Consider the following 16802-nt stretch of genomic DNA (forward strand, 5'->3'; position numbering starts at 1 on the left):
TATAATATTATACTTATAATAAACAAGAGAATAAGTAATTATAGAAAATGGTGAAATATTAAAAAACCTCAATAATATTTAAATTTGTATATTCACAATATTCTACATCATACTTATATTTGTTTGTTGTAAACAATTTTGAACAGCATTGTTTTATTATATAAGAATGCATTTGAAAAACCAGTTATACCTGACTTAATAAATTATATATTTTGTATAACTTGCATTTTCTTCCTTAATACTAGATCAATAAGTTATAAATGAGTCATAGTCAGTCAAATGTTTTTTTTTTCAAGTAAGTCTTTAAATTAAATTTTATTAGATGGTACTTAATTACGTATTTTCGGTGGTACGTCGTAATAAATACGTTAAATGAGAGTGATTCCTTTGAAGCATTCTTCAACAAATTGCTTATGAGCCAAATGTTTATCTTTTGAGTTTCAGTGAGTGTCTTGTCAAGTCAGATTTAAATCTCTTATCAGATATGAACTAAATAGGATTACTACTACTTACATAATGATACATAAAACCCAGGATAATAAAAAATGCATGTATAAAATTTTGCATATTTGAAACACTACTTGAGCATTATAATCTGACAACGGCTCTGCTCGCCCCAGGAGAGGTTATAGGCGTGATTCATATATGATAATAAAAAACAATGGCGCAACTGGCATTATAAGCAGCAAGTACATTTTATATTAATTTGGGATGTATGTTTTATTGTCAGTCAGATTCTAAAATGTCTAGGGGTCATACCTAATCTCTGTCAGTTATATCTACTTATCATTATGTTATATTGTCATCGTCAAAGTAGTCATACATACAATAGTGTCTATTCTAGGAGACACAAACTTAGTTTGATAGCTCTTAAACTAGTGCCGTCCTTCACCTATTGCAGGTATAAGAAAGAAATAGAGCCAGTTGATGTCCTGTCAAATTAAGTTGGTGGTTGTTCGAGTCGGCACCATTGTCTGTGTCAAATCAAGTCATTGTAATGTCAAGTATTCTGTTGTGTCAACTAGTGTCAGTCAAAAGTTGTAAGTCGTCATTCTTATAAGGTGTTTATCATCAGTGGCGGCCCTAGCAAATTTTTTATATGGTGCGAGACTCAAAATACAGTTTATTTCGCAATCGAAACAGGCTGATCACCTGATTGTCCAAAAAGTAAGATGATCCGTGCTTCGGAAAGCACGTTAAGGCGTCCCGGTTACTACTTACTGATGTAAGTAGTTGTTACATGAGCCATGTCAGAGGCCCTTGGCGGCTCAATAGTAACCCTGACACCAGGGTTGATGGGGTTGGTAATTCACCTCACAACCCCAACGACAGAAGAAGTAGAATGTTTACGACCACTTAAATGTAAGAGTTTTATGTGGCCACTAAGAGGTCTAATTCAGTGCACGTGTGCTCAATCCAGTTACTCCCCAGTAGATACGGGGCTGCCAGTCCTTCGTTGATTTTGGCCCTCCTAAAACGTGCTCGTTGCGATCGCACCGCTGGCACCACCCTAGGGCCGCCACTGTTTACCATAGTCACAGTCTGCCTGTTTCATAAAACTTACAATTGTAAAATACAAAGACAATTTTATGTACATTGCGGAGATGTACATCACGAATATTTTGCAGTTTCATATTAGCTACGTAATGAACATCAACTTGTTGTAATTTACATGTAATGAAACAGGCCCCAGGTAGTTGATAGTCGAATATTCGTTGAGTGTCTCAGTAGTATAGTCGATGTAACTTAGTCATTGTTGTTTCAGTCATAGTAATATCTAGTCATCAGTCTAATGAGTCGTATTCTCTCTCCTTCAGTCAAGTATGTTAAGTCATAAGTCTTCATGTCATGATGTCGTGCTAAGGTACATGTATTAGAATGTCATATATAAGTTCGTCAAATCTGTCCAAGGCACTGGAAGATTCCACCAGCGCTTCTTAGTAAAACTCAAGTATCGTTGCAGTTTTCAAGTCAGTTTTGTAAGAATGTCGATTCAAGTCACGTTCGAAATCATTGAAGTATAATTAATTAAAAAATGTTGGTTGAAATTGACGAAATACGTAAAGTCATTCCAGTCAGTCAGTCATGTCACAAGAAACTTGTTACAAGTAGGTTTATCTTTACAATTATGTCATAGTCTCTTCAAGTCGAAAAGTAGTCGGTTTGATTTGTCTAGCTATCAAAATATGAAAACTAAATGCTTCTTTACACATTGTCCTATAGTTGTTCGACTGCATCAAAACCTCCAGGGTCGAATTCTTCTCAGGCTGCCGAAGACCATGGGTCTGGGTAGCTCCTTCAACGCGTGGGGGTCTATCTTGATGGGCGGCATCCGATTTGGGAAGCTCTCCGGCAAGTCTGCCTTCTCTTCGTACACTGCCCATTGCGACGGACTGAAAATGACCAGAAAATACTATTTAGGCGCTTCGATTCTTTCATTGTTCAAAATAGACACCAGATTTCTTAACGTCTTCTACGCTAGGTTGGCTTCTATGCTGGACTGGGTGCGGATAAAACAGAACACGTTCAGCTGCTTTTTTCCTGGCATGTCTAAAATCGACAGAGGGATTGTGTCCTTAACATGGTGGACGATAGGCTGATCTCTTGTTTCGTATCTACAGTGGCTACAAGTTGCTTTTGATTACATGCGGCTCTGACCCCCTCCCCTCCCACTCTACATTTTTTTACAAGTATTAGGTAGGTAAGGTATAGTTACTATAGTCATTGAAGTTCATACTTACGCATTTTCACTCGGTATAATTTGAAAGGCCACAGATGGCGTTTTACCAGGACTAGCTGGCTTCTTTATCTTCACCTTCTGCCTTTCAGGGTGCGCAGCCTTCTCAGCTTCCTCTAAAAACGCCAGTTTGTCAGCCGAAGATCTTTCTTCTATGTTCTCAGTTGGTAATCCTGGGTTGTTGTAGTTTTCTCTAAGTATGTCCTTTTCAGTAATAGGTCCGGTCGAGTCAGTGACTTTGTGTAAAACATTTTTGATGTAATAATACTTGGTTCTGGTAGCAGGGTTGCTAGCAGTGTCCTCGTCATGTCGTCTAGTCGGTCGCTGTATGTTACTGTAAGGTTTAGTCGCGGTCTCGTAAAGGAAAAACGTTGAAAGCTTAGTCTTGGCCTTGTCGCCATCATTGTCATGTCTAGTGTCATAAGTCGAGAAGTCTTTACTAATCGTATCATGTTTATCAGTCATGTCAGGTTTAGTCACGTCGTCTTTAGTTATGTCAGTGCCCTTGTAAGTCCCTACGTACCCAAAAGTCACAAGTTTGTACAAGTTTTCAGTCGTGGGGTTGGGATTGTCAATTTTGTCAGATTTGTCAATAGTCGGCTTTGTCCTAGGCGTCGTGATTGTCTCGTCATTTGATCTGGCTGACGATTGGAAACTGTCTTTGTCGTTAGAGGTAGGTCCATCTCGTCTGTAAGGGTTATAGTTCTGGTCATATTCGTCGTGTTTGTTATAGTAATGTGGTTTGTTAGGTCGTCGGTAAGTGTCGTCGTAGGTTTGATAAGTCACCTTAACAACGTCTCTGTCATAAGTCCGTCTAGTCGTTCGTCTCCACGATTCAGTCGGTCGAGGAACGTAGTTGATTAAGTAAGTGTACTTGTTAACGTTTTCTGTCACTGTTATTACTGGCCTTTTATGGTTATTATAGTTGTAATTATTATTATAATTGTAGTTATTATTATTATTATGATTATTAAAAGGTCTTTTATGTGATAAGTTATTAATAACTACAGATTGTACGCTTTGTACTTCCTCATCGTCGTCATAGTCGTTACCGTACTGTTTAGTAGCGCTGTTATAATTATTCCTTGTCCCAAGCTTGTCACTGTCTTCATAACGTCTGCTCTTGTTTTTAAAATCCAACTTGTCGTCAATTTTTTGTACTGTCACGTTAGATTTAGTCGTATTTTTGTCAGTAGTCAAAGTAAAAGTTAATAAGTCTTTGTCTTTCACAGTCGAGTCAGTCTTGTTAGGTTTATGTGTCAGTTTGTCGTTTACAGTCGAGTTGTTAGGAGATGGGTTCTTTTGATTAAGTTTATTAGGAGCTGCAGTTGTTGTTTTATGTATTCTTTTCGTCGTACTAGAAGGTCTTGATGTCGTTGGTTTAGTTCTTTTAGGTCTTTGAGTGCTAGGTCTGTCAGAGGCATTTATGTCATTTTCGTCAGATTTGCTAATGTCATTGTTTAGGGCGGAGTTGATTTCTACCCAAGGGGACAAATCGAAGTCGTTGAGTAGTCCGTTATGGCAGGAAATTCTTCCATTGTCAGGGTTGTCAGGGGAGAGGAAGACGAAGGGCTGGATGTTGTCAATAGTATCTAACGTATGGCAGAGGACTTGGGCAAACGAGATCCTTCGAATTTGTTGCAGTTGCGCTGGTGTGAAGGAGGATTCGAAGCCCCCGTTCTCGTACCTAGAAAAATACCAATATTTAAGTTTCGTCGATGAAAGAAAGGGCTAATATTCAATTATTTATTTAATCATTCAATGTCTTACCAAAACCGATCTCCCTTTCGAAGATTAGAGAATTGTTGAGCAATGATACAAGCGAAAGTTGGCCCTACGAGTCCGCCTACTACGGGTCTTTCAGCCATACCTCCCGTAAACAGATCTATATCATCCACATGTCTGAAATTCAGAGAACAATTCTCATAAGGTTTATTTTTTCCACGGTATCTTCTCAAAATTGCGGTATATTCTGACGGGTAAGTGCTGAAGGGTAAGAGCACCAGAAATCAATTATTTGTGTCACTGGAATAATATTTCTTGTCTCTTGCCAATATCCCGTCCGATATAGGCCTTATGCTATGCATAAGGTTACACCTTATGTCCCTCCTAACACGTAACTGTGAGGTACTAAAGATTTTATATTTTGCGATGATACAAATAATATTGACTTCCGGTGCTTTGAAATTCACCTCATACCTGTACAAAGTCTGCAGCTTTCTGACAGCTCTCGCAGGCATCACTCTAAATAAGTCTTGGAAACTCTTTATAGTTGACAGTCCACATGGTTCCCTCCATGCTGTATAGGGAGGTATGCCATGGTCCCTCCCTCTTTGAATGTTGATCGCTGCAAGATCCATTCCGAAGTCGAAGGAAGGTGTTTGAAACAGGTGGTTGGTTAGTTCTTCGGTTATGAATTCGTCGCGTTTCTGAATGGGTTGGTTAACCATGCCAAGGAGGAGCCGATCTACAGCTCCCATACTCCAGATATTGGATGGATTGGTGAGTTCGTTATGCAAAGAGACATCTGGAACGTAAATGAACTATATATGTATAGCGCTAGGCTAGTAAAGACCTTGGCTGTTATGAACTGGGTTGTTTTGTTAATCATATCGCGTTAGAAAAGACGATTTAGTCTAAAAGGTCAATTCGGGGCCTTTGGCGGTTCACAAGCAATCCTAACACCAGAGTTGATCAGGTCGGTCATTGGCCTCACAACTCACGCGAAACATATGAATCTGAATTTTGAAGCTAAGAGTTCTCACATAAACAGGAACTCTTTAATTAAATATAGGAAAATAACTTACTGTTGTTAATTGGTCTATGAAAGCGGTCATAACGCATCATAGAAGGTTGGACTAAGCTGTGTCCGAATCTGAAGGCAGCCGAACCGAAAGAGCTGGCAGGACTGGGGTTGACTTTAGGATCGTATCCTCGGTAGAAACCCTTCTTTTGTGGCTCCAGCTCAAAGAGACGCATTACATCTGGACCTAAGAGGAAAAAAAAAACATAGGCAGTGTATAAAAGCTCACGACTATATTCCCGTTAGTCAATCTGTAAGAGGTACAGTCATCTCAGGGCCAAGAGAATTTTGTTTCTACGAAATATTCCAAGGGTCTGTTTGTCGACTTGTTGATGAGTGCCTGATAGTCTACTCAGAACTTACTTGGGATATAGCATTGATGTATAATATGTTACTAATGCTGCTGTCAGTCATTTGTTTTGTTGTAAGTGACGAATGGAATGTGACGATGCAGACTAAGGTTGGATCTAGCAAAACCTATTCACTCTAGCCTTGAAATCTCCAAGATTGGGAACTACAGACCACAGTAGGCTGTCGCTGATAGGCAGTGGCTGATAAAACTTGTTAGATAAATTATGACGTCCTCTGGTACTTACCAAGGATGATTGGCAGGAATTCTCTGTAAGTAATGTGCTGAATCATCGCGCCAATAATTTTGCGGGTTTCCTGATAAATCTTCTCGTCACTCCAGTGAGGGTTCAAATGGGCAAGTTCTTGAGCCATTCTGTAGAAATTGAATTAAAGGTTCAATGTTATGGAAGCAAGATGTGTTCTTTCTTCTAATTGTTTGTTTCTTCTAATGCTCTTGGTGTTTCGCAATCCCGAGTCCATCGCAATGGTAATAAGTTTTAGGTAGGTACCTCTTTGATGTAAATTTCTAATGTTTCAGGCACACAAAACCAACAGGATTTTATAGCAGCGGCAACTTTGCATAATATTCATCCCCGCGGTATTCATGGCAAACTTATCGGTAATTATTCAAACAATAGATTTTATGTACTTCCACATCTGACATTTTCAATCTATCAGTTACACTAGGTACGGGTTAATGCTACAGAAATCTTTGTCAGAAACCTGTTATGCTGCCTCAGCCAAACGATATGCGCGGCCACCAGTCCAGGATGCTCGTTGACGCGGCCGTCCCCTGACTTGAAGCAGTCGGTGGAGACAGCGCCTCCTCGACATAGCTCGTCTCGACGCTCCGGGGGTAGAAGTGGGCGACGTTGCTGAACTCGACCATATTGGAGCATACCTGTTTGAATAGCATTGATTGGAAAAAACTGGGAATTCTGATATTTAGATTGACATAGGTGTTTTTACTCTGAAGATAAAAAGAACTTGATATCGCGTCGTTTCAAGGATTTGTGCCTGCTTAATGGCAATAGGCTCGCACCCTATTACATGGGATTTAAGCATAGCTGGCGAGGAGTAGATGTACCTACATTATATACCTCCGCCTTCGAGGATACAGGCTAGATGCTATGTTGTAGATGTATATATTGTGGCTTTGTTCCAGAGACGTTATAAAAACCATATACGGTCCTAGATGAGACCAGATTGCGATCCACTCCGAAGGTCTGTAAGGAAAATCCTACATACCATTCCTAAACAGCCGCAGCTTATCAGACTGCCTGGCAGAGCTGGCATACAGCGGGGAGCCATCAATATAAGCCGACACCTGGTTCAGCTGCTCGCGCCAGCCTAGAGCGCAATCATCGCGAGGGGCCGGAGACGAGCGAACGAAGTCAAGGCAACGTACGCCGCGAGGGCCGTAGAATGGGTCTGACGGGGGTACCGAGATCGGCATGCATTCTGGGTGCTGGAAAAGAATGGTTTGATTAGTTAGGTATTATGATACCGGAGCTGGAGGGTTGATTGAGGAGAGGCCCGTGCCCAGCAATGTGATGTATTTGATACCATTTTAATCAAGATTGAGCAATAGGTGGTTTTGCTAAGGATAAGCGTTAAGTAAATAACGAAAATAGCCTTTAAAGATCAAAAAGAAAATTCACCATAAACTCCTTAGGAACGAAATCCCTTCCACCATCCTTGCAGCATCTCGGCACCGATCCGTTGAAGCCTCTCGACTGCGAAGACGAAGTCACATCATGGTCTAGAAACTGGCCCCATTGCATCAGTAGATGGGTTATACCAGGATTTTCAGCATTCTGATCTTCATGAATTAGCGAGCTGATCTCCCTCGCTGAAGGGAGTTTGGCTCCGAAAATGGATCTGCGAGGGGCTTGGATGTCGTCGGAGTATGAAGGGGACAGGAAACGTTGGACGGGGGTCATCGTGGATCCCCATCGCGGCCGATTTATGTTGTTGCAGGTTCCGTCGTGAGTTCGGTATCTGGAAATGGTTGTTTAACCCAAAATGTCTTTGAACATAAATCAAAAACCAAGAATTGGTGGACTTTTTATTGCGGTCGCCGTCTTGTAGAAATTGGACTTCTTTACTTAGTTATAGAGGGAAATATGATCAGGCATGACCGACTTCGATAATCGTTCAAAATCGTAGGTAATTAATGTGGAAGAAGAAAATGAATGACTTACCTCTTAGAAGCGGGAGGACATTTGGGGGCTCCCTTCAAGGGGCAGTGCTGGAGCAACGATGATTGGCGGAGGGCGCTGACTGGGAACGGCTGAGCTTCTTCAGTGCGACCTTCCAAGCCTTCGTTGCCACTGTGACAACATTATATTATTGGTTAGTCAATGATTGCGGTCCGGTAATAAAATACGTATAGAATAGCTTGACGGAGAATGGGATTAAATCTTTTTCTTCTTGTTTTCATCCTTAGTGACTTTAGTTTTAAGTGAAATTTATTAAGTACTTAAAGGTGTTAAAAACATAAAATTCGTCCAGCTGTTCGTATCCGGTGGTTCGTGTCCTCTAACATGATGGACTAATGTTATGGGCGATAGGCTGATCCCTTATCACCATAAGGTTCATCATATCCAGCTTACGACATCGTATCAACAGTGGCTGCAAGTTGTCTTTGATTACTTGCGGCTCTGCCCACCCCATTAGGGATTACGGGCGTGAGTTTATGTATGTATGTTATGTGTTCGTATCCGGGCGTGTTCGATTAGTGATTCATTACATTAGGTACGTCTCAAAGCTGCAGTGCCATTATGGTTGTAAGTAAGTCTATTATGAAACCCTAAGGGACTAAGTAGTTAGAACAGTAAGTACCTATTAAAAGTTCTAAAATGACATAGGTACCGGTGAAAGGGCTTAAAACTTGAATCGCTATTGTAGTAAGACCAACTTGGTGACAACTTTCGAGTTCCCTTCTGATATGGTTATATTGTTTTATGTTAATAGGCTGAGAAACGAGAAAGAATATAAATGATTTGATTATGATTATAAAACCATAATCAACCGTGAGAGAGGAGAGTCGAAAGTCACGGATGTTATGTAAAACAGTAGTTATTCACATAAATAATTCTAGGTTTCTTTCGGAAGGAGGTAGTTATTAATACACACCGACAACGAATATTATAGTACGTTACGACATCAGTCTCCCAAACCTTTTGTTTCTATTCTACTGGCGCATGGCTTCTTGATAATATTGGCTGGCTGCAGGGACCTTTATCATGACAAAAATAATCATCTCCTCTTCTTTGTTTGAGGTGACTTATTGTACCTAAGTTGGTTTGCCTCAGATGGCGTTACCTACTTGGCGGGACAGCATTGACTACTTGGCCGGATGCATTAACTACTTGGCCGGGCGCAGCCAGAGTCCCCTTACATGACTCTACCTCTGAAAACTATTTTACGTTCGATACCAACACGGTGTTAGTGACATCGTAACGAAAATTTTGAGGGATGATTCAGACCATGATTCTGAGTTGATATCAAGTGGAATTTTCCGTCGCAAAAGTATGGAACGGAAAATAACTTAAGAAAACATATTTTCATGAATTTTCTGACAGGGAATTCCACTTGATATCTGTTCAGAATCATGATTTTTAATTATCAAAGAGGGGGATGAGTTATTGTCAATTGAAAATTTCCATCGCAAAAGTATAGAATTGCATAGAATTTCGGTATGACGTCACTTACACCCCGTCTATTATACTGTGTTCAATATCAATACATTTTCTTATATTTTAGCCAGCTTTAGCGAAGCGCTGCCGATAGCGAAAACATTTTGACCCGACCCAACCTATGACCTAACTCATAAGTTACATGTACAAGACAGATACCTACTTTCCTTCGAACTTTTCACTTTAAAAGACATAACAAGCAATCAAAACGTACTGTCGAACCGGTCGGTTAGTTTACAATGTAAAGTGCCTTGTAAATAGCAATACAACGTGTTAACATTATTTATGTCTCTCTAATTGAGCATTGACGCGATGATATGTGATAATTGCATCATAAATAAACTGCTAATAAGAGGCTTTTCATTTTTTAATGTTTTAGGGTTCTGTCGGGTTGCAAGTTACAATTTTAAAAAGTGACACCTAAGTACCAGTTTTATATAGATAAGCTGGGGTACTCATCTATTCCATTAATTATTTTTTCATTTTATTTTTTTTATTTAAGTACATGTGTTCTATCTTTTTGTGGCAGATATCTTTGGTTCTATTTGAAGGTGTTATGCCACATTAACCTTCTTTCTTTTTCCTTCTGAAATAAGACTAATAATTATTATTACGGGATAGGTTCTATTATTGTTATAACAAAACATGAATACGAAAGTTTACGAGTATTGTAAGTCCTTTACGAGGTTCTACTAGTTTATTGTTTTTGATCAAAAATAGGAATGTCAAGTTTCAAGTACCTACTAAATCCATAATACCTTCGGTTGGACTGAAGCCCACATCTTAACGTGGAAAAGTTTCATTAAATTAAATGTTTTGACTCTTACTTATTATTGTTAGAATTCGATGATTTCCAGGATTTGGTAATACGCTCGCCACACACCTGATACTACTCCTGATTTAAACATAGCTTGTGTAGAGTAGATATATTTATACTATACACTTCTGGCTACCCCTTCGCCCCCGAAGGCGTACAGACGTGACGCTTTGTACGTTTCCCTTGACATTAACTATTTGTTCAGAACCCGCACATTCACCTTGCACTCTAGGTGAATGTGATAACAGCCGGACCGCACCCATCGACCGGCGACCCCGTCAGAAAGTGAAATTCACTTTCGCCGCGCGCGCATAACTTTATGATAGCGATTGTTTAAAGGACGCTATACGTAATACTTATTATTGATGACTGAGTTATTTAAACGAAAGTTGTCTGCTTGTTGTGTAACAGGACGTAGTTTCACGTTGCGTGCGACAATAATTTAACCGTTTTTTTTTTGTTTTTGTAAGTACCTAGGTATCTATCTTCTACGTGTAAGTAGAAACTTACATGTTTGACTGTGCTCGTGAAGTTGATTTGGTTATCTGATACTATCTATTACGTTTGTTTGCGTAAAAACCCCGCCGGCGTGGTCGACGATTTCCCTCAATCAGCGCTTATCGCTATCGACCCACTATTTCTTCCCACGATTAATTCTTTCAAATATTTTTCCTCTCTGACGTCGCCCTGAGCGGAGGTTCGCGCCCAACTGTATATATAAACTTTGTACCGGGTCCCCATTTGTCCGTCAAAATAGTTATGATATCTGCGGAAAGTCACGTCAAAAAAAATGCGTAATGGTTTATCCTATCGAATACCTAAATTTCCCGTCATTATCATCTTGGGCAGGAGGCAGGAGGAGCTCGGTGGCGCAGCGGTAAACGCGCTCGGTCTGCGATTGTTGAAGTTAAGCAACTTTCGCAAAGGCCGGTCATAGGATGGGTGACCACAAAAAAAAGTTTTCAACTCGAGCTCCTCCGTGCTTCGGAAGGCACGTTAAGCCGTTGGTCCCGGCTGCATTAGCAGTCGTTAATAACCATCAATCTGCACTGGGCCCGCGTGATGGTTTAAGGCCCGATCTCCCTATCCATAGGGAAGGCCCGTGCCCCAGCAGTGGGGACGTTAATGGGCTGATGATGATGATGATGATGATCATCTTGGGGGGTTAAAAAGGCCACATCGAATCAATTCATATAAAAAAAACAATATTGCTATTTGACATTTGTTTGTATTGCAGATATTGCGCACTTACTTTTATATACACAATTACACAAATGTCATATTGAAATATTGCATTTGTAGATGAATTGTTTCAACGTGGCCTTTTGACTCCCCAGATCGAATGCATTCCTTATAGTGCAAGCAACTTTTTAACGAAATATCTAACAAAATTGATTCCACACTACTTAGTATTGCATTATTAAGCGACTTTCAGTACTTACATGAACATTTCGATACCCAATAAACTTACTCATCTTTTAATATATTAATAAAATAATAAATAATTATACTAAAAGTAAATTTTGATATTTACGTATTCACTATTTTATTCGAACTAACTTAAGGTTTTCCTAAGCTATTATTTTATGTACCGTTCTAGCCGCTTTTCCTATTTATTTTGTCTCCTTTTTTCAATAATGATGATAATTGGCGGGAACTTGTTATTAGCATCGTCACCTGCCTCTATTTTATTTAATTAGTCTGTATCTGTAAGTTACACAAATACAATAAAATAAAATATATAAATGCTGGTAATAACAAGAAAAAAAATAATTAGGAAGGTACTTACGACAAAAACGGCACAAAAATCAAAAAGAAAGAAAGTTTAGCCTCCGTGATCCAGCGGTTGAGCGTTAGGCTCACGATCCAGAGGTCCCGGGTTCGAATCCCGGTGGGGACATATCACAAAAATTACTTTGTGATCCCTAGTTTGGTTAGGGCATTACAGGCTGATCACCTAATTGTCCGAGAGTAAGATGATCCGTGCTTCGGAAGACACGTTAAGCCGTTGGTCCCGGCGGCTTAATAATAACACTGACACCAGGGTTGATGAGGTTGGTAATCCACCTCACAACCCACATGAGAGAGAGAGAGAGTATCAAAGTACTCTACTCTGATTTTTTTATTAATATTGTTTATACTTTTGACCCGGCAGTGTGGGATCTTATATAAGATCAATTCGTTTGATTACATTAGATATAGTAAATAGAAGATAAGTAGAATCTTTTTATTTATTTAAGCTTTTGCCCTAATAAGCTTAGGTAATGAGGGACTTTTTTTTTTCGAGGTTACGTTCAACAAAATCAATATAGATGGCGTTGTACAGCTTTAACGTTAATTACCTATTGTCTCATTACTCGTTTACTTACACAATTATTCCAAAATATAATGTAATGGTAGAAGCATATATAAAAATAATTGTTGCTTGATATTTGGATCACATTGGCCCCGATTCCTGCAGACACCGCCTAATTTTATTTTAAGTTATATCCGTCATTTTCATATCCGTCGAAAAGGAAAGGGACGGATGATTCACAGCTCTTAATTTTAGGAAGAATGAGTAAATGAATGTGTCGGGTTATTGACTGATGTAAAATTTTTAGACGGTTGGTTTAGATTTGTGCTTAAAATTGACGTGTGTTCCATAAATTTTATACTTGTCAATTACCCGTCCCTTTCCTTTTCGGCGGATAAGAAAATGACAGATATAACTTAAAATAAAATTAGATGGTATTTACAGGAATTAGCACCAATATGTATAGAATTATGTTGCTACCTATATTGCTTCTCTTTATTTTGATCAGTATAATAATGGGCTGAAGATGTAATTGTTCTTGGGCGTAATAAAAAGGGTCATCATTAATAAACAAAGATAATAGACGCATGAGTTTGTTATCCATGAAATTAGAAGGTTAAACGAAGGAAAATCTGTACAGCGCCATCTATAAGTATTGTTTTTCAGGAACGTAGTATTCTACCTATAATAAAGTTAAGTTAGTGAGTATAAAAGTCTTATACAAACCTGTATATCTTTCTCCCGTGCAGTCATAAAGTCAAGTCAATCCAAGTCAAAGTCACGTCACTGTCATTTTGTCACACAGTCACAGTCACACGTCAGTCAAATAGGCTGAATCCATCGCTGGCCGCAATCAGTCTTGGGGTTTAAAAAATAAAATTAAAAATAAAGATTTTGAATTTGGAATGACTAGAGCGGTGTTCGCGCGGGGACCGTCAGTGCGCGTCGGGCCGCCATCGCGCCTGCGCAAGACTGTTGAGGGGGGAGGTGCGCTCGAGTTCAAATACTACCACTACTTCTGCCGCTGATGTTACAAAAGCGAGTTGACAAACAGAGGTGTTAGGTGTGAACCTAATGCAGTTAGTTATGGTGCTGGTGGATTACTTTGGGTTTTAGTTTAATATTTAAGAGGGTAGCTTGATTTGACTAATGTACCTACCCTACCTATTTACTTAATACCTATTTCTAACTAACAAAGAGGAAATTAATTCGTGAAAGACACGGTCGGGACTTGAACAGCAGTTCTTGTTAAGCTGGGAGTTTCAGGTTTTAGATACACTACGTACCTATTTACGTAACATACAAAATGCTTCTGAGGAACTTTCTCACATACTGTAGGTACCTTTATATATCTTAGCTTAGCTAAAATGCGCAACGGGAAAAAATATCGATCGATTCAATAAATGTCCAAATCTATAAGTTTGTTTTTTCCCCTAACATGCGTGCCACGTGATTTTGTTCGTATTTTGACAGAACGACATGACTTATTTGGGTTCACATATTAGCACCTATCGGCAGAACGACATAATTATATCATCAGAACCGATAAAATGATCCGAGGCAAAATTTTATCACGCATGTTAGCCCTGCAGGAGTTAAGGAGATTATTCAATTGTTTACTTCCACATAGAACGTGTATTGTTACAGCACTGCAATTACCTTCAACGGCATTCATCACCGTGTCATGTCTAGGGAATTGTCAGGTTGTACATTTCATAATACTTTCCTTATTACTATATTGACATGCGGTATTTTGTCCGTAACATTGTCTTCCTGCATCAACTTACTGTGGTGTGTGGGGGTGGTGTGTACTTACTTATATTCACATTTACTTCTGAAATCTGATCATAATAAATTCTGATTCTTATCGTCTGTCGCCTAACATAAAAGTGCGAGCGAGACGCAGTCCATGTGCTCTCTATCTTACTCTTTAGCGGCTTACGGCCATTTAAGACTAAAGCACACCCCAGACACTTCACACAAACAACCTCGTTTTACACAGGCACCACACATTGACGTTATCGTACACACGCGTCTGTGTGTGCGACGTCTGACGCCATACGATTCAAGTCTAAACTATGTCCGAGGGGTGAGGTGAACCTAGGTCGCTGGTGGGGAACGGGGAGTTGCCATTCTATACGTAGTATTATTCCTTATTCTATGACCAAAACGCAAAACATTTCGTATGCCGAACTTACCCGGTATACGAAATGTTGCGGGGCGTAGAGTTAACATTCTACACGTAGTATTTATTAGTCTCTATTGTAAAATCAGCGAGGTTTCTTAGACCAACGTAGGTACGGTCACGAGTATTAATATGTATACACTTTGGTACCATCTCACATAAATTTTTTTGACAAATTGAACTGTAAGTCTCACTTAATGTCAAATATGTTAGTGCGACAGAGTCCTGAGAGTGGGTACATTATGTTGCTCATGACTGTACCTATAATAATAGGGTAGTTTGCAACTAGTCAAATCAGTTACTTTTTACTAAACGTCAAAATACGATATTTTTTTATGGCATATGGCATTAACTACTTGGCCGGACATCAAAATACAAAATTACTATGGAATTTGTATGAAAAAGCAACCTGTGCCATTAGAAAAACGTGACAAAGTGTCGCACTTATTATTACTCGTATTATATTGTCACCTTTTTTAGATCTCACTTTATTTAGTAATCAAAATTTCATAATTTATGTGACCTAGGAAACTACCCAATTATGTTTCTTGTCATTTCTTCTCCTCAGCCATAACACCTTGCGAAATGACGTAAATTGAAAAATGTTACATTGACCTTCAACAAGTTTATCCATGATAATTACGTTGAATAAATGATTCTGATTCTGATATGTCCTTTATTATTATACTGATATGCAGTATTTTCTCCGAGTAACAATGCCTTCCTGCTTCAGACCACTGCGGTGGGGAACGTTCACACACGCCACTTAGGTACATAGCGTGACTTGCAGCGAGCAAATTTTATGCCGCTCGTTATATGAAAATTATTGTTATAATGAGATATTTTATATTCGCTAAATTGAGGGGAAAAGTCGTTCCGTGTTAGTTTCATAAAAACATCCCATTCGTATTCTTTTTTTTTTATTTTAATACCTGGTTCACTACTTACTTACATCAGGAAGTAGTAACCGGGATCAACGGCTTCACGGATCACCTTACATTCGGACAATCAGGTGTCCTGTGTAATGTCCTAACCAAACGAGGGATCACAAAGTAATTTTTGTGATATTTCCCCACCGGGATACGAACCCGGAACGTCGGGATCGTGAGCCTAACGATCAACCACTGGACAACGGAGGCCGTTGGTTGGTACTGTGTTATTTTATTGTTTTGTTAATTTTTCGTTGTATTCAATAATAATAATAAAAAAATAAAAAAAAACTTATTTATTACCACGGTTTATTATCACAGTTCGCCAACCGGGCAGGTTCACGGACCATGTGCACGCGCCGAAGAAAGTTACAAACGACGCCTATCATGTTTCACTACAAATCACCGTCTATTTGTGTATTACTGCACATTGATATTATGTCCGAAAGGAAAGTTGTTTATGAGTTCAGTGACTGGCGGGGACTTGTGAGAAAATTACAGTAAGTATAATGTTGGTAATTCTATTCTAAGTCTGAACGACAAGACATAAATGTGGCATAAATGGCTTACCTACAGGGCTCAGGTCATACTTTGATTTCTCTTTAGTTCCAAGTTATAAAATATACCATACTCATATTTTTTTTTATGTATAGTCACTGGCCCCGATTCCTGCAAACACCGCCTAATTTTATTTTAAGTTATATCCGTCATTTTCATATCCGTCGAAAAGGAAAGGGACGGATGATTCACAGCTCTTAATTTTAGGAAGAATGAGTAAATGAATGTGTCGGGTTATTGACTGATGTAAAATTTTTAGACGGTTGGTTTAGATTTGTGCTTAAAATTGACGTGTGTTCCATAAATTTTATGCTTGTCAATTACCCGTCCCTTTCCTTTTCGGCGGATAAGAAAATGACAGATATAACTTAAAATAAAATTAGATGGTATTTACAGGAATTAGCACCACTGTGTCCCTAAAAAAC

At 39.1% G+C, this 16802-nt stretch overlaps 1 protein-coding gene across 1 annotated transcript; it reads right to left on the reverse strand.

Annotated features, from left to right (window-relative positions):
- Nucleotides 1–72: 72 nt before the first annotated feature.
- On the reverse strand, nt 73–13660 carry LOC126368853 (peroxidasin-like). The gene is made up of 11 exons (XM_050013031.1): nt 13432–13660; nt 8096–8224; nt 7553–7892; nt 7140–7359; nt 6615–6792; nt 6137–6264; nt 5545–5727; nt 4937–5264; nt 4508–4639; nt 2742–4424; nt 73–2393 (listed from the first exon to the last, which is right to left on the reverse strand). The coding sequence occupies exons 3-11, from the start codon at nt 7832–7834 to the stop codon at nt 2237–2239; spliced, it is 3291 nt and encodes a 1096-aa protein (XP_049868988.1). The 5' UTR covers nt 7835–7892; nt 8096–8224; nt 13432–13660; the 3' UTR covers nt 73–2236.
- Between the last annotated feature and the right edge of the window lie 3142 nt (nt 13661–16802).

This window comes from Pectinophora gossypiella, chromosome 8 (genome assembly GCF_024362695.1).
Source record: "Pectinophora gossypiella chromosome 8, ilPecGoss1.1, whole genome shotgun sequence".
In the NCBI taxonomy this organism is placed as follows: Eukaryota; Metazoa; Arthropoda; class Insecta; order Lepidoptera; family Gelechiidae; genus Pectinophora; species Pectinophora gossypiella.